At 54.7% G+C, this 24,042-nt stretch overlaps 1 protein-coding gene across 1 annotated transcript in view; it reads left to right on the top strand.

Annotated features, from left to right (window-relative positions):
- The window catches only part of LOC137302419 (polyamine-transporting ATPase 13A3-like), a 74,602-nt gene that overhangs the window by 18,116 nt on the left and 32,444 nt on the right, over window positions 1-24,042 (top strand). The window contains exons 4-16 of the mRNA XM_067972070.1: window positions 123-296; window positions 6,585-6,770; window positions 8,663-8,814; window positions 10,296-10,365; window positions 11,212-11,346; window positions 11,441-11,513; window positions 12,308-12,439; window positions 13,498-13,680; window positions 14,550-14,707; window positions 16,066-16,254; window positions 17,960-18,021; window positions 19,408-19,558; window positions 20,325-20,441. Of these exons, the coding sequence (XP_067828171.1) occupies window positions 123-296; window positions 6,585-6,770; window positions 8,663-8,814; window positions 10,296-10,365; window positions 11,212-11,346; window positions 11,441-11,513; window positions 12,308-12,439; window positions 13,498-13,680; window positions 14,550-14,707; window positions 16,066-16,254; window positions 17,960-18,021; window positions 19,408-19,558; window positions 20,325-20,441 (1,782 nt within the window). The remainder of the gene's footprint in view (window positions 1-122; window positions 297-6,584; window positions 6,771-8,662; window positions 8,815-10,295; window positions 10,366-11,211; window positions 11,347-11,440; window positions 11,514-12,307; window positions 12,440-13,497; window positions 13,681-14,549; window positions 14,708-16,065; window positions 16,255-17,959; window positions 18,022-19,407; window positions 19,559-20,324; window positions 20,442-24,042) is intronic.

The raw sequence follows: 24,042 nt of genomic DNA, 5'->3' as shown, positions 1-24,042 counted from the left end.
AGATAGTTGGGGTTAAATGGCTGCTGCTTGGGGAAGAGTTGAAATCTTTCAGCGTTGCGGTTATCGACCCCCCCGGGTGGGTGCGGATTCTGCTGACGATCGTTGCTCTGGTGTTTCCGCAGGAGGTATTAGGTTACCGGCCATGCTGGTGGAAGTTGGTCCTGGTGGGGACGGGGTCTGTGTGCAGCGGTGGGCTGCTGCTCCTCTTTCTCTACTGGATGCCGGAGTGGAGCGTCAAGTGGATGTGCAAAGAGGTCTCGCTCAAAGAGGCTTCGGTGCTGTTGCTTCGGACCACGGTAAGCGACCAGCGGCGGGGCCCACGGCCGCGACGGCTTTAAGAGGGGCAAAATAAAATTGTGACCCGCTAACCTTTCTGTTTTCTTGCTTCTTAAAAGATAATCACGTTTCAGTTCGGTATAAATGTTTGGCTCAGTGGGTAGCGCTGTCCCCTCTGAGTCAGAAGGTCGTGGGTTCGAGCCCCACTCCAGAGACCTGAGCACAAAATCCAGGCCGACGCTCCCAGTGCCAGTACTGAGGGAGTGCTGCATTGTTGGAGGTGCCGTCTTTTGGATGAGACGTTAAACCGAGGTCCCCATTTGCCCTCTCAGGTGGACATAAAAGATCCCAGGGCCAGTATTTATCCCTCAATTGTGTGCAAATTGACTGTCACGTTTCCTACATTACAAGAGTGACTACACTTCAAAAGTGCTTCATGGGCTGGAAAGCGCTTTGGGACGTCCTGAGGTGATGAAAGGCGCTATATAAATGCAAGTTCACACCATCTTCGATCACTTCCCCCCCGTTGGCATCATTCCCCCTGCTGGCTTCACCTCTGGTGTCGAGGCTTGTCCGATGCGTTGGGTGTGTCGCGGTTACGTGCGGGTGTTGGTGTGTCGTGGCGCGGTTGTGTCCGGGGTGTCGCGGCTGCGTCAGGTTTGTCTCGCTTGCGCCCGGTGTCACGGGGTGTCCTGTGCTCAGTGATGGTCGTGTACACATGGGAACGAGAGAATCTGATGGATGTCACTTCCCCCTCTTCCCTATGGGAACCGGTACAGAATTGTCTCCGGCGGCCTGTTCATGGTCAGCCCGAGGATGTGCTGTTTTTATAAAGGACCAGACATAATAATAATATAAAACACGATATATTAAATGATAAAGAAAGAACTTGCATTAATATCATACCTTTCATGACCTCAGGACGTCCCAAAGCGCTTTACAGCCAACGCAGTACTTTTTGAAGTGTAGTCACTGTTGTAATGTAGGAAACGCGGCAGCCAATTTGCGCACAGTAGGGTTTTATTCTGTTGCTAAAGCGTAGCTGTGTGTCCCTTTAATTCTATAAGGTGGAACTGCTCTACATCATTGAAATGAATGTTGGGGTTAGTTATAGGTCCAGCTGCAGATGGAGGGTTTATGAGGGGTTTTGATAGAGTAAATAAGGAGAAACTCTTTTCACCGGCAGGAGGCTCGGTAACCAGAGGACACAGATTTAAGATAATCGGCAAAAGAACCAGAGGGGAGATGAGAATTTTTTTTACACAGCGAGTTGTGATCTGGAATGCGCTGCCTGAAAGGGGGGTGGAAGCAGATTCAATAGTAACTTTCAAAAGGGAATTGGATAAACACTTGAAAAGGAAAGATTTTGCAGGGCTTTGGGGAAAGAACAAGGGGAGTGGGACCAATTGGATAGCTCTTTCAAAGAGCCGGCACAGGAACGATGGGCCGAATGGCCTCCTTCTGTGCTGTTTCATTCTCTGAACACTGGCTTTATTGTGGGATGATGTGGAGATGCCGGTGATGGAGGTCGGGAGGTCGGTTTAAGAAGCTGCTGACGTTCTGGCTCTGATGTTAAGCTTGTCACAGAAATTTACTTTAGATGGTGTGTGATGCTCGGTGTGACGTATATACGTCGTAAATATAAGATGATCACCAATAAATCCAAATCGGGAATTCAGGAGAAACTTCTTTACCCAGAGAGTGGTGAGAATGTGGAACTCGCTCCCACAAGGAGTAGTTGAGGTGAATAGCGTAGATACATTTAAGGGGAAGCGAGATAAACACATGAGGAAGAAAGGAGTAGAAGGATATACTGATAGGGTGAGATGAAGTAGGGAGGGAGGAGGCTCGTGTGGAGCATAAACACGCTGCAGTTGGCCTCAGTGTATCCTGGGCTGGGAAAGGGGAGGGTGGTTCCTGGTTCTGATCATTATCCAATGATAACTACCACCAAGTGTCTGATGAGGACTGGATCAGGCCTGGTTGCAGACGCCCTCCCACCCCACCGCTGTGAACAGCCCGGGGAAGCTGCGTGGGCTCGAGACGTGCAGTGGTGCGTTGGGCAGACGGGGCTGCCGATCGATCTAGCCCAGCAAGAGTTGGCACCTTCGAGGGAGGAGGGGAGAGAATGGGGGGAGAAATTAATGCTTTCCCGCAACCATTGGGCAATGATCAGAAACTGGGGGTAGAGTGTCGCCTACAGGTGGTCAGCGGTACTGCATGTGGTGTACAGTGCCATCTACAGGTGGTCAGCGGTACTGCATGTGGTGTACAGTGCCATCTACAGGTGGTCAGTGGGTACTGCATACGGTATACAGTGCCATCTACAGGTGGTCAGTGGGTACTGCATACAGTATACAGTGCCATCTACAGGTGGTTAGTAATTGTAAACAATTTTACAACACCAAGTTATAGTCCAACGATTTTATTTTTAATCCCACAAGCTTTCGGGGGCTTTCCCCTTCCTCAGGCAGTGTGGAAAAGACAATTTCGAATCCTTTGCATTTTAAGATCACAGAACAAAGCCTGGTGATTACTGCCCGTTGCCAAGGCAATCACAGTGAGCAGACAGAGAGGTGTCATCTAAAAGGCCACTGAATATACAACCCCCAAAAAAAGAGTGATCAAAAAAAGAGAGAGAGAGATAAGGAAGACAGTCAATGACCCGTTATATTAAAAACAGATAACATTTGTTCGCTGGTGGTCAGTGGGTACTGCATACAGTATACAGTGCCATCTACAGGTGGTCAGCGGTACTGCATACAGTATACAGTGCCATCTACAGGTGGTCAGCGGTACTGCATACAGTATACAGTGCCATCTACAGGTGGTCAGCGGTACTGCATACAGTATACAGTGCCATCTACAGGTGGTCAGCGGTACTGCATACAGTATACAGTGCCATCTACAGGTGGTCAGCGGTACTGCATACAGTATACAGTGCCATCTACAGGTGGTCAGCGGTACTGCATACAGTATACAGTGCCATCTACAGGTGGTCAGCGGTACTGCATACAGTATACAGTGCCATCTACAGGTGGTCAGCGGTACTGCATACAGTATACAGTGCCATCTACAGGTGGTCAGTGGGTACTGCATACAGTATACAGTGCCATCTACAGGTGGTCAGTGGGTACTGCATACAGTATACAGTGCCATCTACAGGTGGTCAGTGGGTACTGCATACAGTATACAGTGCCATCTACAGGTGGTCAGCGGTACTGCATACAGTATACAGTGCCATCTACAGGTGGTCAGCGGTACTGCATACAGTATACAGTGCCATCTACAGGTGGTCAGCGGTACTGCATACAGTATACAGTGCCATCTACAGGTGGTCAGCGGTACTGCATACAGTATACAGTGCCATCTACAGGTGGTCAGCGGTACTGCATACAGTATACAGTGCCATCTACAGGTGGTCAGCGGTACTGCATACAGTATACAGTGCCATCTACAGGTGGTCAGCGGTACTGCATACAGTATACAGTGCCATCTACAGGTGGTCAGCGGTACTGCATACAGTATACAGTGCCATCTACAGGTGGTCAGTGGGTACTGCATACAGTATACAGTGCCATCTACAGGTGGTCAGCGGTACTGCATACAGTATACAGTGCCATCTACAGGTGGTCAGTGGGTACTGCATACAGTATACAGTGCCATCTACAGGTGGTCAGCGGTACTGCATACAGTATACAGTGCCATCTACAGGTGGTCAGTGGGTACTGCATACAGTATACAGTGCCATCTACAGGTGGTCAGTGGGTACTGCATACAGTATACAGTGCCATCTACAGGTGGTCAGCGGTACTGCATACAGTATACAGTGCCATCTACAGGTGGTCAGTGGGTACTGCATACAGTATACAGTGCCATCTACAGGTGGTCAGTGGGTACTGCATACAGTATACAGTGCCATCTACAGGTGGTCAGTGGGTACTGCATACAGTATACAGTGCCATCTACAGGTGGTCAGTGGGTACTGCATACAGTATACAGTGCCATCTACAGGTGGGCAGTGGGTACTGCATACAGTATACAGTGCCATCTACAGGTGGTCAGTGGGTACTGCATACAGTATACAGTGCCATCTACAGGTGGTCAGTGGGTACTGCATACAGTATACAGTGCCATCTACAGGTGGTCAGCGGTACTGCATACAGTATACAGTGCCATCTACAGGTGGTCAGTGGGTACTGCATACAGTACACAGTGCCATCTACAGGTGGTCAGTGGGTACTGCATACAGTATACAGTGCCATCTTCAGGTGGTCAGCGGTACTGCATACAGTATACAGTGCCATCTACAGGTGGTCAGCGGTACTGCATACAGTATACAGTGCCATCTACAGGTGGTCAGTGGGTACTGCCTACAGTATACAGTGCCATCTACAGGTGGTCAGTGGGTACTGCATACAGTATACAGTGCCATCTACAGGTGGTCAGTGGGTACTGCATACAGTATACAGTGCCATCTACAGGTGGTCAGTGGGTACTGCATACAGTATACAGTGCCATCTACAGGTGGTCAGTGGGTACTGCATACAGTATACAGTGCCATCTACAGGTGGTCAGCGGTACTGCATACAGTATACAGTGCCATCTACAGGTGGTCAGTGGGTACTGCATGTGGTGTACAGTGCCATCTACAGGTGGTCAGCGGTACTGCATACAGTATACAGTGCCATCTACAGGTGGTCAGTGGGTACTGCATACAGTATACAGTGCCATCTACAGGTGGTCAGTGGGTACTGCATACAGTATACAGTGCCATCTACAGGTGGTCAGTGGGTACTGCATACAGTATACAGTGCCATCTACAGGTGGGCAGTGGGTACTGCATACAGTATACAGTGCCATCTACAGGTGGGCAGTGGGTACTGCATACAGTATACAGTGCCATCTACAGGTGGTCAGTGGTACTGCGTGTGGTGTACCATGCCATCTACAGGTGGTCAGTGGTACTGTACTGCATGTGGTGTGCAGTGCCACCTACAGGTGGTCAGTAGTACTGCATATGATGTACAGTGCCATCTACAGGTGGTCAGCGGTACTGCATGCATTATACACTGCCATCTACAGGTCGTTAGTGGTACTACATGCAGTTGCAATGCCCTCTATAGGTCGTCAGTGGTACTGCATGTGGTATACTGTGCCTCCTACAGGTGGCCAGCGGTACTGCATGCAGTTACAATGCCATCTACAGGTCGTCAGTGATACTGCATGCAGTATACAGTGCCACCTGCAGGTGGTCAGTGGTACTGCAGCCCGGTTGTCCAGTGCCACCTGCAGCCAGCTGTTCCACTACTAAATCCGCTGGGATGATACATTCCTTCAACCAAGCAGTCTCTTTCCACCCCCACCCCCCCCCCCCCCCCCCCCCCCACTGCGAATGTTGGAAATGTGTCGGAAGTCTGTCAGAATTTTTAAAGAGAAACATGCAGTTAAAATGCGACCCCTCCTGAGAATTAGAAAACTGGATGTAGCAAGTTAAACAGGGTAGAATAACAGAGGCAAAAAGAGTCAGGCAGAATTAACAGCTGTCACCAAGAGGTAGTTAATACTTTTAACAATCTCCATAATTCAGTTAAAAAGCTATGGGAAAAGGCGTTAGAAAGCAATGAAAGGCGTTAGAAAGACAAAAGGAGGTATAAATGGGGGTGCAGTTGGATAGTGAGGTAGCGGAGGGCGATGGGAGCCCCTTGAGCCAAACAAGAACAACAACTTGCATTTATATAGAGCCTCTAACAAAGTAAAACATCCCAAGGCGCTTCACAGGAGCGATTATCAGACAAAATTTGACACCGAGCCACATAAGGAGATATTGGGACGGTGAGCTTGGTCAAAGAGGTAGGTTTTAAAGAGCATCTTAAAGGAGGAGAGAGAGAGGCGGAGAGGTTTAGGGAGGGAATTCCAGAGCTTAGGGCCGAGGCAGCTGAAGGCACGGCCGCCAATGGTGGAACAGTGAAAATCGAGGATGCGTAAGAGGCCAGAATTGGAGGAGCGCAGAGACCTCGGAGGGTTGTCAGGCTGGAGGAGGTTACAGAAATAGGGAGGGGGCGAGGCCATGGAGGGGCCATGAACCGGGTGCCAATGTAGATCAGCGAGGAACATTTTCTGAGTTTGTGGCTGACAACGTAAATGATTTGGAGGAAGAATAATGCGGGCAGATATTAAAATGAATGCTTTCCGGTCCCGGAAATGGGAAGTGTGCTTGCTGCGGCCTCCTTTAAAAGGGGACTCGCTGATTTGGACCGAGTGACGGGTTTCTCTTTTTTAAAATTTTGACGTGTGTTTAACCGCAGGACGAGTTCCGCACCTGGTTCAGGGTGAGAGTGCACAGCATGGAGGCTCCGGGATACGAACCCCTGGGCTCGCCATGGCCCAGCGACAGCAAGGAGGCCGCAAACAGTCCGACCACACCCGTGATCCAGCACTCGGAATGCGAAAAGGGTCTGTTACCCAGGACTCTGGAAGTGGAGGGTATTCAGGTCAGAATTGGGGGGTAGGGGGTCATGTATCTGTCTATTGCAATTGATTTCATTCCCCTTCTCATTCCCCTCCCACTCACTCTGAGAGATCGGGACAGGCCTGCAGTGATGTCTTGCAGTTGCTGCGACGCGGTGGGATACACATGCTGGTATAACCGGTGACCGTAACCTGCTCCGCCTTGCGTTATAACCGCGCTCTGTAACACGGGCGACTGGATTTGACGAGAGCTTTCCCCTCGCTCCGTGACATGACGGGCAGGAAACGACCAGCTGGTCCACCCAATCCTGCACATCATGACCAGACCCTTCCTCCCTCCCCCACCCACCCTGCACAGCCACATAATCTCCTGGGAGAGGCAAAAAAAGGGGGGGAAAAATACTCTGGAAATGTCCTCTCCGACTCCCCCTCAGGCGATCGAAACCAGTCCAGGAGATCGCATGGAGCAAGTATTATTACCCTGGTCAGTGCTCCTCTCAACCTTCCCCTCTCATTGCTTCTAAACTCCAAAACCCCGCCCACTACCGTCCGACGCACTCTTCCTCCTCACTGTGTTGATATCGAGACTCATCACACCGTCTCCTACTCCAACTCACCCCTTGTCTGTCCCCTCCGCTCTCGTCCCCTTCCCCCGCCCTCTCCCACCCCTGCCCTCCTCACCCTCTCCCACTCCCCGCCCTCCTCGCCCTGTCCCACCCCCCGCCCTCCTCGCCCTGTCCCACCCCCCGCCCTCCTCGCCCTGTCCCACCCCCCGCCCTCCTCGCCCTCTCCCACCCCCCGCCCTCCTCGCCCTGTCCCACCCCCCGCCCTCCTCGCCCTGTCCCACCCCCCGCCCTCCTCGCCCTGTCCCACCCCCCGCCCTCCTCGCCCTGTCCCACCCCCCGCCCTCCTCGCCCTGTCCCACCCCCCGCCCTCCTCGCCCTGTCCCACCCCCCGCCCTCCTCGCCCTGTCCCACCCCCCGCCCTCCTCGCCCTGTCCCACCCCCCGCCCTCCTCGCCCTGTCCCACCCCCCGCCCTCCTCGCCCTGTCCCACCCCCCGCCCTCCTCGCCCTGTCCCACCCCCCGCCCTCCTCGCCCTGTCCCACTCCCCCGCCCTCCTCGCCCTGTCCCACCCCCCCGCCCTCCTCGCCCTGTCCCACCCCCCCGCCCTCCTCGCCCTGTCCCACCCCCCCGCCCTCCTCGCCCTGTCCCACCCCCCCGCCCTCCTCGCCCTGTCCCACCCCCCCGCCCTCCTCGCCCTGTCCCACCCCCCCGCCCTCCTCGCCCTGTCCCACCCCCCCGCCCTCCTCGCCCTGTCCCACCCCCCCGCCCTCCTCGCCCTGTCCCACCCCCCCGCCCTCCTCGCCCTGTCCCACCCCCCCGCCCTCCTCGCCCTGTCCCACCCCCCCGCCCTCCTCGCCCTGTCCCACCCCCCGCCCTCCTCGCCCTCTCCCACCCTGCTCTCCTCGCCCTCCCCCAACCCCCGTGGCTCAGTGTGTAAATGCACCGCCGGGGGTAGATCCGAGTGACGGACCAGAGGTGCCTGAGGAATCGTGTGAGCTGATCTGAGTCGGGGGGAGAGGGGGGGCGTTGCTTCGAATCACGTCGTGAGCCAGAGAGGAAGACGGAGGGGTTGGGAGAACTCTGCAAAACTCCTGCTCCTGAAACCTGTGATCCCTTGTGGGACACAGTGTGTGGGGAGGAGGGGCTCGGCTGCGATGCACCCCATGCTATTGCACGCCTGCCTAGGCTGCGAGGGGGGGCCACTCGGTGAGGAGCTGGGGAGCGGACGGCCCCAACACCGGTGGGAATGGTCAGTCGAGAAGCGAAAGACTGTGTGACAGGCTGTGTCGACTCCGGACCCTGATTTGTTTGTCTCCTTTCGTCCCCCTGCCTTCCTCCCCCACCCCCCAGGTTCGATATTTCATCCATCAAAACATGAAGTACCTGTGGAGCCCGAGGGCACTGGCGTTTCGCAGGCTGTCGGCGCTGGAGGAGGGAGTCCCGTGCTCAGTGATCCACTCCCGTCACAGCAACGGGCTGGGCCAGCCCAAGAAGGACTTTAGGTACGGAGCCCGAGGGGGAAGGGGCTGCTCGTCCCTGGGCATCAGGAGGGTGGTACCTCCCTGGAGGAGGTGGGAATAGGTGGGATTGTTCCTCCTTGGGGGGGTGGGGATAAGGGGGATTGTTCACCCTGGGGGGGGTGGGGATAAGGGGGATTGTTCACCCTGGGGGGGGTGGGGATAAGGGGGATTGTTCACCCTGGGGGGGTGGGGATAAGGGGGATTGTTCACCCTGGGGGGGTGGGGATAAGGGGAATTGTTCCCCCTGGGGGGTTGGGGATAAGGGGGATTGTTCCCCCTGGGGGGTTGGGGATAAGGGGGATTGTTCCCCCTGGGGGGTTGGGGATAAGGGGGACTGTTCCCCCTGGGGGGGTGGGGTTAAGGGGGATTGTTCCCCCTGGGGGATTGGGGATAAGGGGGACTGTTCCCCCTGGGGGGTGGGGATAAGGGGGACTGTTCCCCCTGGGGGGGTGGGGATAAGGGGGATTGTTCACCCTGGGGGGGGTGGGGATAAGGGGGATTGTTCACCCTGGGGGGTTGGGGATAAGGGGGATTGTTCACCCTGGGGGGGTGGGGATAAGGGGGATTGTTCACCCTGGGGAGGTGGGGATAAGGGGGATTGTTCACCCTGGGGGGGTGGGGATAAGAGGGATTGTTCACCCTGGGGGGGGTGGGGATAAGGGGGATTGTTCACCCTGGGGAGGTGGGGATAAGGGGGATTGTTCACCCTGGGGGGGTGGGGATAAGAGGGATTGTTCACCCTGGGGGGGGTGGGGATAAGAGGGATTGTTCCCCCTGGGGGGGTGGGGATAAGAGGGATTGTTCACCCTGGGGGGGGGTGGGGATAAGGGGGATTGTTCCCCCTAGGGGGGTGGGGATAAGGGGGATTGCTCACCCTGGGGGGGGTGGGGATAAGGGGGATTGTTCCCCCTGGGGGGGTGGGGATAAGGGGGATTGTTCCCCCTGGGGGGTTGGGGATAAGGGGGATTGTTCCCCCTGGGGGGTTGGGGATAAGGGGGATTGTTCCCCCTGGGGGGTTGGGGATAAGGGGGACTGTTCCCCCTGGGGGGGTGGGGTTAAGGGGGATTGTTCCCCCTGGGGGATTGGGGATAAGGGGGACTGTTCCCCCTGGGGGGTGGGGATAAGGGGGACTGTTCCCCCTGGGGGGGTGGGGATAAGGGGGATTGTTCACCCTGGGGGGGGTGGGGATAAGGGGGATTGTTCACCCTGGGGGGTTGGGGATAGGGGGGACTGTTCCCCCTGGGGGGTTGGGGATAAGGGGGACTGTTCCCCCTGGGGGGGTGGGGATAAGGGGGACTGTTCCCCCTGGGGGGTTGGGGATAAGGGGGACTGTTCCCCCTGGGGGAGTGGGGATAAGGGGGATTGTTCACCCTGGGGGAGTGGGGATAAGGGGGACTGTTCCCCCTGGGGGGCTGGGGATAAGGGGGAACGTCTCAGGCCTCACGATTATTCTTATTCGGCAGGAAACTGTTTTATGGAGAGAATCAGATCGATGTGAAAGTGCCTTCAATCCCCCAGCTCCTGGTCAAGGAGGTAAGTGTCCGGGTAACAAAACATTGTCCCCTTTACCCAGGGGTCCCTGTTAAGCAAACAGCCACACGGCCGCCCAGTTGGACTGATCCCGGTGGCAGGGGGAGCGAGCGGCACTGCTCGATCGCAGCCACTCCCTGCAGACGGAGTCTCTGAATGTCGGCTAGACAACCCTGGTCACCGTCTGACGTTCCCCCTTCCCCCCTCACTCTGCGCTTGGTGCAAGGGGTCAGAGCTGGGCAGGAAGGGGGCCCTGTGATTAATGTAGGAGCTGCTGGGTGATCAAAGTCTGAATCGTGGCGGAGGGGGGGGCGGGCAGGTGGGCCTGGTGCTCTGGGACAAAGCAGGCGGACGGGATAAAGACTACCCCGACTGCTGACTGTAGGGATTCAACGAGAAATGAGTTTGCTGTGCTCGCCATCCCTGCAATTAAACACAGAATTGGTGATTTCCTTTTCATTATCCATCTAACCTGTGCTGTACCTGCCCTGGGAGTGTTTGATGGGACAGTGTAGAGGGAGCTTTACTCTGTATCTAACCCGTGCTGTACCTGCCCTGGGAGTGTTTGATGGGGCAGTGTAGAGGGAGCTTTACTCTGTATCTAACCCGTGCTGTACCTGCCCTGGGAGTGTTTGATGGGACAGTGTAGAGGGAGCTTTACTCTGTATCTAACCCGTGCTGTACCTGCCCTGGGAGTGTTTGATGGGACAGTGTAGAGGGAGCTTTACTCTGTATCTAACCCGTGCTGTACCTGCCCTGGGAGTGTTTGATGGGGCAGTGTAGAGGGAGCTTTACTCTGAAGTGAGTCCCTTTTTTAATTTGCTCACTGACCTCTCCCATTCTCTGTAGGTGCTGAATCCTTTCTACATTTTCCAAGTCTTCAGTGTGATCCTCTGGTCCTTTGATGATTATTACCTGTATGCTTCAGCCATTGTGTTCATGTCGATGGTCTCCATCTGCACCTCCCTGTACACCGTGAGAAAGGTAAGAGACCTCAGTCACTGTCCAACCATCAGTAAACCGGCCGGGACACTGTCTCAAACCTTCTCAAGTCGCTCCTTTCATTTTATCTCCTCAGCAATACGTCCTCTTGCACGACATGGTGGCCGCGCACAATGTGGTCCGAGTGAGGGTTTACCGGAGTAACAACGGTGAGTCCGCCTCTCGCGTACCGCGTCCTCTCCTCTCGCGTACCGCGTCCTCTCCTCTCGCGTACCGCGTCCTCTCCTCTCGCGTACCGCGTCCTCTCCTCTCGCGTACCGCGTCCTCTCCTCTCGCGTACCGCGTCCTCTCCTATCGCGTACCGCGTCCTCTCGCATACTGTACCCTCTCTTGCCTGTCGCGTACCGCGCCCTCTCTTGCATACCGCGCCCTTCTCTCACGTACCACGCCCCTCTCCTCTCCTATACTGCGCCCTCTCTGTCTCTCCTCTCACGTACCACACCCTCTCTGTCTCTCCTCTCGTGTACCGGACCCTCTCCTCTCCCGTACCACGCCCTCTCGCGTACCGTGCCCTCTCTATGTCTCTCCTCGGGCGTACCGCGCCCTCTCGTGAACCGCGTCCTCTGCCTCTCCTCTCGCTTGCTCTTTCTTTTCCACTTTCTCGCTTGCATTCTGTCTCTTCTTTCTCTCTCTCGCTCTTTTTCTCTTGTTCTCCTAATGTCGCTCGCTTTCTCTCTCGCTCCCTCTTCCCCCCCCTCTCTGTCTCTCTCTTGTCCTCTCTCTCGCTCTTCTTCTTTTTCTCTTGTTCTCCTAATGTCTCTCGCTTTCTCTCTCACTCCCTCTCGCTCCCTCTTCCCCCCTCTCTGTCTCTCTCTTGTCCTCTCTCTCGCTCTTTCTCCTTTTTCTCTCTCAGTACCACACCAGGCTCGTTTGTGGGGTGGGTGAAATGTTCCCCCTATAATTCCCTGCGAGGGCGGGTGTTAAGTTCCTCCCTTGTCTGCAGTTACCGAGGAAATCTTCTCCACCGACCTGGTACCCGGTGACGTCGTCGTCATCCCGACCAACGGCCTGATGATGCCGTGCGATGCGGTGCTGATCAGCGGGACGTGTGTGGTCAACGAGAGCTTGTTAACCGGTGAGGAACGGGTCTGTCGTAGCGTTGTGCCGGGAGGAGGGAGGGAAATTCCCCGCTGGGTGCGGGGGAGAATAAAAGAGGGTGGGGGGGGGGGGTGGATATCTTCCCGCTTTGGCAACGGTGCCTGTCGCTTGGCTTCTCCCACGCCCGCCTCCCCAGCAGGCAATGGCGTCGGGGAGCCCCCCACCCCTGCCAGTCGAGCAACTTCAGTGCGTCAGTCGCCAAAGGGGTTAATGGAGTCGGGATGGTCAGACTGCGCTCGCGGTGCAGCACGTGCTGGTCTGCTAGCCGACATTCAAAGGGTTTAAAGTTGGGCAAGGAAGTTACACCAAACCTTTATTAATCACCAGTTAGGCCCCAGCTGGAGGATTGTGTCCAATTCCGGGCACCACACTTTAGGAAGGATGTCAAGGCCTTGGAGAGGGTGCAGAAGAGATTTACTAGAATGGTACCAGGGACGAGGGACTTCAGTTATGTGGAGAGACTGGAGAAGCTGGGGTTGTTCTCAGAGCAGAGAAGGTTAAGGGGAGATTTGATAGAAGTGTTCAAAATCATGAAGGGTTTTGATAGAGCAAATAAGGAGAAACTGTTTCCAGTGGCAGAAGGGTCGGTTACCAGAGGACACAGATTTAAGGTAATTGGCAAAAGAACCAGAGGCGACATGAGGAAAAATTATTTTTTCGCTGTGAGTTGTTACGATCTGGAATGCGCTGCCTGAAAGGGCGGTGGAAGCAGATTCAATAGTAACTTTCAAAAGGGAATTGGATAATTACTTGAAAAGGAAAAAATTTGCAGGGCTCTGGGGAAAGAACAGGGGGAGCGGGACTAATTGGATAGCTCTTTCAAAGAGCCGGCACAGGCACGATGGGCCGAATGGCCTCCTTCCGTGCTGTATGATTCTAGGTTAACACATCACAGGCTCCAATAATCTTGAGCCAAAATTCACGGCCGGCCGGTGGTGCTTCCCAAGGTCTCCTCCTCTGTGTGCGGGTTGTTTATACCGGGCTGTGTCACCCGTGAATTGACCGATATCGTGTGACGGCGTCTCTGGTCTGCAGGGGAAAGCGTGCCCGTCCTGAAAACCAACCTCCCGAACCCCGCCCGGTGCACCAGCGGGGCAATGCAGGAGGAAGTGTACAGCCCGGAGAACCACAAGCGCCACACTCTCTTCTGCGGCACAGCCGTCATCCAGACCCGGTTTTACAGCGGAGAACCGGTGAAAGCTGTCGTCGTTCGGACAGGTACGGACAGGGTCCATGGGTCAGCGTCCGAGCAGAGTCTTCAGATCGAGCCGTGCACCGTGGATGCCTGGGGGGAGTCTCGGGCAGTGTCTGGAAGTGGGGTCTGGGGGCCGTGTCTGGAAGTGGGGTCTGGGGGCCGTGCAGGGTGGGTGTCTGGGGCCGTGCAGGGTGGGTGTCTGGGGCCGTGCAGGGTGGGTGTCTGGGGCCGTGCAGGGTGGGTGTCTGGGGCCGTGCAGGGTGGGTGTCTGGGGCCGTGCAGGGTGGGTGTCTGGGGCCGTGCAGGGTGGGTGTCTGGGGCCGTGCAGGGTGGGTGTCTGGGGCCGTGCAGGGTGGGTGTCTGGGGCCGTGCAGGGTGGGTGTCTGGGGCCGTGCAGGGTGGGTGTCTGGGGCCGTGCAGGGTGGGTGTCTGGGGCCGTTCATGGTGGGTGTCTGGGGCCGTCTCGGGCTGTGCAGGATGGGTGCCTAGGGGGAGTCTGGGCCGTGCAGGGTGGGTGCCTGGGGGGAGTCTGGGCCGTGCAGGGTGGGTGCCTGGGGCGAGTCTGAGCCTTGCTGGGTGGGTGCCTGGGGGGAGTCTGGGCCATGCAGGGTGGGTGCCTGGGGGGAGTCTGGGCCGTGCAGGATGGGTGCCTGGGGGGAGTCTGGGCCGTGCAGGGTGGGTGTCTGGGGGGGAGTCTGGGCCGTGCAGGGTGGGTGTCTGGGGGGGAGTCTGGGCCGTGCAGGGTGGGTGTCTGGGGGGGAGTCTGGGCCGTGCAGGGCGGGTGTCTGGTGGCAGTTTCGGGCCGTTCTGGGTGGGTACTAGCCGGAGTTTCGAGCTGCCTCGTGATAGCCCAACTGATTAAATGTGGGTGTTCTTTCTCCCCCCGCCTCAGGTTTCTACACCTCGAAAGGGCAGCTGGTTTGCTCGATCCTGTATCCGAAACCCACCAACTTCAAGCTGTATCGCGACGCCTATCGCTTTCTGCTGTGCCTGGTGGGCGTGGCTGGCATCGGCATGATGTACAGCATCATCAGCAGCGCCCTGAAGGGGGTGCGTAGAGGGGGCTCGATAAACCGGGGGGGGTGGGGTGGGCTCTCTGTCTGCTGCCCATTTACTGGGGCTATTGCGTCTCACCGTCTGGGCTGGCCCGTTGCCCCTGTTGCGATTGGCCGTTGCCGTGGAAATGATGGGCTCAGCGGGAGAAGGCACGTCCTCGATGTTGGGACTGAGCGCCAGACGGCCCCAGGTCTGATCCCCGGTCATTTCAACCGGGGACGCTGGTTGGGGGAAGTGACGGGAGGACTTGGGGTGCGGGGGGGGTGGTGGGCGATCTGGAATTGCCTGTGATGTACGGGCACCCGCACAAAGACACAGTTTCGTTAAGACGCTGGAAATAAACAGCAGGTTGGTCCTTACCCGTAAAGAGATGAGATAGTTTTGGATGTGTGGGAGATAGAAGAGGTATTTTAGTACGGCTGGACGAGATTTGGGAGAACAATAGGAACAGGAGGAGGCCATTCAGCCCCTCGAGCCTGTTCCGCCATTCCATTAGATCATGGCTGATCTGTATCTTAACTCCAACTCCCCGCCTTGGTTCCCTAACCCTTAATACCCTCACCCAACAAAAATCGATCAATCTCAGTTTTGAAATTTTCAATTGATCCCCGGCCTCAACAGCTTATTTTGGGGGAGAGAGTTCCAGATTTCCACTCCCCTTTGTGTGAAGAAGTGCTTCCTGACATCACCCCTGAACGGCCTGGCTCTAATTTTAAGGTTACGCCCCCTTGTTCTGGACTCCCCCCACCAGAGGAAATAGTTTCTCCTTATCGACCCTCTCAAATTCTTTAATCATCTTAAATCAGATCACCCCTTAATCTTCTACACTCGAGGGAATACAAGCCTAGTCTGTGTAACCTGTCCTCATAATTTAACCCTTTTAGCCCCGGGATCATTCTGGTGAATCTGCGCTGCACCCCCTCCGAGGCCAATATATCCTTCCTGAGGTGCGGTGCCCAGAACTGAACGCAGTGCTCCAGATGGGGGTCTAACCATTCGGGGGAGAGAGAGGGGGGCGAATGGACCTGCCCTTCGCCCTCAAAGATGGCTGTCTGTATATGACGTGCAAACTTGCCATGCGTCACTGCAGAACCATCACAGCTGGAATCGTGCAGCCGCAGGGGGCGGACGGTGAGAGATGAGTTTGCCGGTCTCGGCACAACAGGTCCCTCCCCCGGGGTGACTCAGCTTACCGGCCCCTGGTCGGACCTCCACGCCGCGACTGGTGCCAACCGCCATGGCGACTAACGTACGTACCGTAATAACCAACGTATCTGCGCAGTTTGGGGGTGGGGTGGGTGGGGGGGGGGGGGCCTGACCTTTACTGACCTCTCCCCGTTTCTGTGCCTCAGGAAGAGGCTCACCGCATCATCGTGGAGGCGCTGGACATCATCACCATCACCGTGCCGCCCGCGCTCCCGGCCGCCATGACCGCCGGCATCGTCTACGCGCAGCATCGCCTCAAGCGGAAGGGAATCTACTCCATCAGCCCGCAGCGCATCAACGTGTGCGGCCAGCTCAACCTGGTCTGCTTCGACAAGGTCAGTCGCCCTTCGTGGGAGGGGGGGGTCCGGTCCTCGAGATGTGTGGGACACCGCCCCCCACACACACACACACACACACACACACACACACACACACCGTGCCAGGTTATGACGGTGAATATCTGTGCCATACAAACCAGAACGGTCCCCGGTTCCAGTTCTGGTCCCTGGCCGATGCTGCGTTAACTGGCCTCGGCCGCATCCCTCGGCCACGATGCAGTGGGTCCCTGCTCCCGTAAACCCCCCGCCCCCCCCCCCCCCCCCGCTGCCCTCCAGCAGCTGGAAAGCGCCTGTGCGCGCGGTATGTCGGGTGAGGACAGGATGGGGTGCGATGCCTTCTGCAGCCGAATGGCCCGCTGACGGTCACCACCGAGGCTCACCGTGGCGCGAAGAATGTACCGTTTGGGCGAGGTATCGGAGGGCCAGTCGCCCAGGCGAAAATCATCATGGGAATTGCTGCACGGGAAAGGCCACAGGTCCATCCAGTCGGCCTTCTGCCATCCCACATGATTCAACGATAATGGGAATTATTGACTAATCGTAGCGATCAATCTCTCTCAATCAGTCTCCCGCAGACTGAGACATGAGGTGAGGAACAGCCCCCAGTGGTCGGAGAGCTTTGGGGACCATAGGCCCAAAGTCACCTGTTCCTCCCAAGTCTGTTACACTCACCACAGCTCACGTCTCGAATGGCCCACATACTGGATCCCAAAATGTTAGATTTTCTGAAAGAAATCTATCTCTTTTGCATTTTGAATGATTCAGGAGAGGAAAGACGGTTTTTTAACCCTCCGTGTGGGCGAAGGATTAACGCCCGGCCTTCCCGTCACTGCCAGTCTCAGTCTGCTGAATCTCAGCTCTAACTCACTTGTATCTTTAATAGTTACACAGAATTACATAGAATTTACAGCAGAGAAACGGGCCATTCGGCCCCACTGGTCTATCCCGGTGTTTATGCTCCACACGAGCCTCCTCCCTCCCCTACTTCATCTCACCCTATCCTTCTATTCCTTTCTCCCTCATGTGTTTATCGAGCTTCCCCTTTAAATGCATCTGTGCTATTCGCCTCCTTGTGGGAGCGAGTTCCACATTCTCACCACTCTCTGGGTAAAGAAGTTTCTCCTGAATTCCCCTATTGGATTTATTAGTGACTATCTTATATTTATGGCCTCTAGTTCTGGTCTCCCCCACAAGTGGAAACATCTTCTCTACGTTTACCCTATCGAACCCCTTCATAATTTTAAAGCTGACCTCTCAACCCTAGAAAAGAAAAAACAGCCCCAGCCTGTTCAGCCTTTCCTGATAAGTCTATCCCCTCAGTTCTGGTATCATCCTTGTAAATCTTTTTTGCACCTTCTCCAGTGCCTCTATATCCTTTTTATAAATATGGAGACCAGAACTGTGCCCAGTACTCAGTGTGGTCTAACCAAGGTTCTAAACAAGTTTAACATAAACTTCCCTGCTTTTCAATTAGTTTTTCCAAATGTCTTCTGCAGGCACTTACACCTGCTGGGGTGCAGGTCCCATGGGCACCAGCCTCCCTCCACTGCCTCGCCCAGTGGGGCTATTCTTCACACGGGCATGTGTGCGTGGTAGGATTACCCCATCTCCCCAGCACAGCCCCCTGCCTCACCCCCCCCCCCCGCCCCCCAGGTGGCTGAATATCTCCTTTTATTAAAACACTGCTTTTATCACTCTGCAGACGGGGACGCTGACTGAGGACGGGCTGGACACGTGGGGCTTCCTCCGAGCACAGGATGGCAGGTGAGGACACGAATGCATTGCCCCCCGCCCCCCCAGCCAAGGCCGTGTCTATGGAGGAGGTGGGGTGGGGGGGCATTGCCGGACGTGCCCGGGGAGGGGTGGTGGGGGTGCGTGAACTGGGGGTCTCCGCCTTGCGATAATCTGCTCGCTCCTGTTTACGGCTCCGGTTGACTGCGGCCCCGGTGGGGACGTGACGTTCAAATGTCGCACACCCTGCGGTCTGTGCTCCCTCTCGAGCTTCGACTGTCGCGCAGCGGTTAAGGAACTGGACTCGCAACCCAGAGGTGGCGAGTTTAAATTCCGCCGGGGTAAATTGCGAAACTGAATTCAGTTAATCCGGCAATTTGTGGGCTGGCACCAGGAAATTTGACCAAGTCGTAGAATCGCCCAGCACAGGAGGAAGCCATTCAGCCCATCGTGCCTGTGCTGGCCCTTTTGAAAGAGCTACCCAATTACTCCCACTCGTAAAAGTTCAACCAGTTCACTAATGCCCCTCGGGGAAGGGAAGCTGCCGCCCCCGGTCTGTCTGGGCCTACACGTGACTCCAGTCCCACACGACCTGGTCGACTCTTCACACCCTTTCAAATGGCCTAGCAATGGACAATCAAAGCTTAGAAGGCCCACCACCAACTAGGGAAGGGGGGAAATGTGCACTAAATATCCGCTGGCCGGGCCTCCACCACTCATGCCTCCCTTCTGCCTGTGGATCGCAGGGCAGACGGGCGTACGGGTCCCGTCATTGACCCCGAACTGTGCCGTTCCTTTTTGGAACAATGCCCCCCCTGCCCCCACCAACGTCCTCCTTTCCTCTCCTGACTCATGCTGGGGGGGACAAATCCCAGCCAAGGTTGACCACGATTCGGCCTGATCCTGGCGTCACCTGGCGCTTCCCCTCTCCCCCCACGCACACCCCCTTCCAGCGGGGACCCCTGGATTGTGACGAGGGGCCGAATGGCTGCATTTTTTTTTTTCCCAGAGTGATTGGATGACACAGTGGTGTCAGTAATGAGCTGGAGGTGGGACTTGAGAGTCTCTGAACTCGGGACCGAAACTACGGCAGAGTCTCCCGATAAAAGCAGGCTTATCTCTCTTCACTCTGAGAATTAAATTCTAGCTGTCAGCAATGTTTGTTATTCATGTTATTTCTCCAGCAGAATGCACAGAGTGGAGGATAGTTACGTAGTTATATGCGTGAAATCCAATCCCAGTCATTTAACAGCAGTGTGGTCTCCAGGCATGATTGATGGGGGAAGTTACCCAATCATTGCTACTCTGGCCGGGACTTGTGTGTCACGATATGCAGCCTTTCCCCCACCCCTGCCCGGCTTGAGACGACCTAATTCAGCCCAGACGAGTAATCTCTCTCTTTCTCGCTCGTCTCCGCAGATTCTTGTCCCTGGAGCGTGACGTCACCACCCAAAGCCTCACCCGCTCCCGTTTCATCGCTGCCATGGCAACCTGCCACTCCCTGACGAACATCGAGGGGAAGATTTCCGGAGACCCGCTGGACTGCAAGATGTTCGAGGCGACCGGCTGGGTGAGGAGACTTGCAGTGGGGCGAAGCAACTCGCTGGCTGAGTGCCCGCCTCCCCGCCCCAACCCCCTCACTCCCCCCACCCCATCCCCCTCAGTCCCCCCACCCCTGAGCTCATCCAAATCTCTGCTTCCCCGTATGCTAACTCGCGCCGAATCCCGTTCACCCCATCACCCCCCGCCCTTGCTCGCTGATCTACATTGGCTCCCGGTCTGGCAACACCTCGCTTTTAAAATTCTCATCCTCCTTATTAAATCCCTCGACGGCCTCGCCCCCACTCCCTATCTCTGTAACCTCCTCTAGCCCCTACAACCCTCCGAGATCTCTGCGCTCCTCTAATTCTGGCCTCTTGCACGTCCCCGATTTCCCTCGCTCCACCGTTGGCGGCCTTGCCTTCAGCTGTCTGGGCTCAAAGCTCTGGAATTCCCTCCCTAAACCTCACCGCCTCTCTCTGCTCTTTTGAGACGCTCCTTAAAACCTACCTCTTTGACCAAGCTTTTGGTCACCTGTCCCAATTATCTCCTTACGTTGCTCGGTGTCAAATTTTGTTTGATTAACGCTCTTGTGAAGCGCCTTTGGGACATTTTACTACGTTAAAGGCGCTATATAAATGCAAATTGTTGTTGTTGAACTAAGACCCGTGTGGCTCACCGATTCCGATTCTAATCGTCCCTACAGGGAGAACGTTGACGCCGACCAGCTCTTTTCCTGCCTCCTCACACTCTCTCTTCTTTTTATTGTTTGTCATCTTTCTTCTCTCCGTTCACAGGTCCTGGAGGAGCCCACCACCGAGGAGACGGCCCTACACGACCAGATCATGCCGACGGTCGTGCATCCGCCACGGCAGACCACCTCTGCGACACCCAGCTGTGGCGACGCAGACATGGTACGTGGGTGTTGGGGGGGGGGGGGGGGTACCCGGGAAAGCGTTGAGTTTTCGGTCATGAATGGAACACACGGAGGCGCGAGAGCTCTGTGGCGTCGTTCTACCCAGGGAGGGCAAATGGCCTCGTTCTCTTCCCCCACCCCGGGGAACAGTGTTACCGCCAGGCCATTCGGTCCATCTACCTCCATCTCGAAAAGACCCTAATGTCCTCTGTTAGATCAACCCAGTAGATTAATCCAAATTCTATAGGTTCGGACGACAGATCAATCCATTTATTGGTTTAATTAATATCGACAGAAAGTACAAGCAAGTTATACATCTATATACGTACCAGTAGGATATCCATCGGGTCTGCGGATTACTAACCAATCCAGGCGAGTTCTCAGCACGGAATAACAGAGAAGGTGCAAAAAAGATTTACGTGGGGTGATACCAGAACTGAGAGGCTATAACTATCAGGAAAGACCGAACAGGCTGGGGCTGTTTTCTCTAGAAAAGAGAAGGCCGAAGGGTGACCTGATAGAGGTCTTTAAAATTACGACGGGGTTCGATAGGGTAGACGTAGAGAAGATGTTTCAACTTGTGGATAACACCAAAAACTAGAAGCTATAAATATAAGACAGTCACTACTAAATCCAATAAGGAATTCAGGAGAAACTTCTTCACCCAGAGAGTGGTGAGAATGTGGAACTCGCCAGCACAAGGAGCAGTTGAGGCGAATAGCAGAGATACATTTAAGGGGAAGCGAGATAAACACACGAGGGAGAAAGGAATTGAAGGGTATGCTGATCGGATCGGAGGTGGCCCGTGTGGAGAATAAACACACGGACAGACCCGTTGGGCCGAACGGCCTGTTTCTGTGCTGTGCATTCTAGTAATGACTGAAAGTGAGCAACGTCAGATGACTTGCTCTGAACCTGTCCATTCTGAGATTATTGTCTTTTAGGTGTCTTATGCCACGACACCAGTAGATGGCAATGTCGCACCACATACGCCTCGTTCTCACTGGAATGCTGATGTTGTTTCGTTCCTTATCAGCGGAAGATAAGACCGTGTTCCATGGCAATAAACATCACACCTTAAAAGCTCGATTCTAGACATGTTGGCTCCAAACTAACTATAATTCTTGCGCAAACCCTTTGAAGCTTGTAGAACTGCACAAACCTGACATCTCCTAGTTACTCAGCATTCCCCTGCACAGTCCTTAATCTAAACCATGTGTTACCCTGTATCACACAGGATACATTCCTATAATACAAAGATACCAATACTGACTTCTGTATTCATGATGTGGAGATGCCGGTGATGGACTGGGGTTGACAATTGTAAACAATTTTACAACACCAAGTTATAGTCCAGCAATTTTATTTTAAATTCACAAGCTTTCGGAGATTTTCTCCTTCCTCAGGCAAATGTTTCAAGAGCTCCTTGAAGCCTACGCATTTATACATATTGAACAATACATGGTGTTTACAGACTGCCCCTGCAACTGCCCGTTGCCAAGGCAATCACCGTGTTCAGACAGAGAGGTGTCACCTGCAGAACCCCCGAATACACATTCAACAAAAAAACAAACAGGGAAAAAAAACAGAGAAAAAAAAACACAGAGAGAGGCAGAAACATCCGGAAGGCAGAGAGAGCCAGCAAATGACCCATTATATTAAAAACAGATAACATTTGTTCGCTGGTGGGGTAACGTGTAGCGTGACATGAACCCAAGATCCCGGTTGAGGCCGTCCTCATGGGTGCGGAACTTGGCTATCAATTTCTGCTCGACGATTTTGCGTTGTCGTGTGTCTCGAAGGCCGCCTTGGAGTACGCTTACCCGAAGGTCGGTGGATGAATGTCCATGACTGCTGAAGTGTTCCCCGACTGGGAGGGAACCCTCCTGTTTGGCGATTGTTGCGCGGTGTCCGTTCATCCGTTGTCGCAGCGTCTGCATGGTCTCGCCAATGTACCATGCTCTGGGGCATCCTTTCCTGCAACGTATGAGGTAGACAACGTTGGCCGAGTCACAGGAGTATGAACCATGCACCTGGTGGGTGGTGTCATCTCGTGTGATGGTGGTATCTGTGTCGATGATCTGGCATGTCTTGCAGAGGTTACCGTGGCAGGGTTGTGTGGCGTCGTGGACGCTGTTCTCTTGAAAGCTAGGTAGTTTGCTGCGAACGATGGTCTGTTTGAGGTTGGGTGGCTGTTTAAAGGCGAGTAGTGGAGGTGTGGGGATGGCCATAGCGAGGTGTTTGTCCTCATTGATGACATGTTGAAGGCTGCGGAGAACATGGCGTAGTTTCTCCGCTCCGGGGAAGTACTGGACGACAAAGGGTACTCTGTTGGTTGCGTCCCGTGTTAGTCTCCTGAGGAGGTCTATGCGATTTTTTGCTGTGGCCCGTCGGAACTGTCGATCGATGAGTCGAGCGTCATATCCCGTTCTTACTAGGGCGTCTTTCAGCGTCTGTAGGTGTCCATCGCGTTCCTCCTCGTCTGAGCAGACCCTGTGTATTCGCAGGGCCTGTCCATAGGGGATGGCCTCTTTGACGTGGTTAGGGTGGAAGCTGGAAAAGTGGAGCATCGTGAGGTTGTCCGTGGGCTTGCGGTAGAGTGAGGTGCTGAGGTGCCCGTCTTTGATGGAGATTCGTGTGTCTAAGAAAGAAACTGATTCTGAGGAGTAGTCCATGGTGAGCTTGATGGTGGGATGGACTTCTGTATTGTTAAGCACCTTTCTTATTGTATTACATACTGTCCTACAGCGTGGCCAATTCTTTGATTCCCGGTTTTTGCCTCCACTCCCCTACTTGGGAGCCTGTTCCATGTGTTGGTCACTCTTTGAACTTATAGCACACACTGACTTTTTGGGTGTAAAACCCTGAGTCGGACCTATCTTGTTTGGTTGAATATTTATTTTGCGTCTCAGTGACCAGAACTGGGCACAGTACTGAAGTATAGCTTGATAGGGAAGGAGTCTGACTGAGGAAACTATTCTCTCTCTCTCTCTCTCTCTCTCTCTCTCTCATTCTCATTCTCTCTGTTTCTCTCTCTTTTTCTGTTTGTATGCTTCTGTTTCTCGCCCTGTCTCTCTCTCTCTCCCTTTCTCACTGCCTTCTTTCTCTCTCTCTCTCTCTTTTTCTCACACTGACTCATTTTCTCTCTCTCCCCCCTCTCTCACTCTCTCACACTGCCTCTTTCTCTCTCTCTCTCCCCCTCTCTTTCTCTCACTGCCTCTTTCTCTTTCTTTCCCTCTCTTTCTCTCTCTCTCTCTCTCTCTCTCTCTCACACTGCCTCTTTCTCTCTCTCCCCCTCTCTTTCTCTCACTTTCTCTTTCTCTCGCTCTCTCTTTCTCTCTCACTGCCTCTTTCCCTCTCCCTCTCCCTTTCTCTCTCTCTCTTTCTCTCTCTCTCTCTCTCCCTCTCTCTCTAGCAGCACCACCAGCAATGTATCAATCTGTGACGGGACTGAGTGAGGGGTACAGTGTTGTTGATTCATTTATGCATGTACTCCAGTTATTCTTTTGTTAATTTGTATCCATGAGCAACTCCACGGGCAGTCAGCTAATTGTGAACATCCTCATACTGAGATTCTCTTTTTTTTTCCAACCTTCCTT

This window comes from Heptranchias perlo, chromosome 35 (assembly GCF_035084215.1).
Source record: "Heptranchias perlo isolate sHepPer1 chromosome 35, sHepPer1.hap1, whole genome shotgun sequence".
NCBI classification, from domain to species: Eukaryota; Metazoa; Chordata; class Chondrichthyes; order Hexanchiformes; family Hexanchidae; genus Heptranchias; species Heptranchias perlo.
The sequence above is the reverse complement of the archived record's forward strand: the minus strand, read 5'-3'. Positions and strand labels throughout refer to the sequence as shown.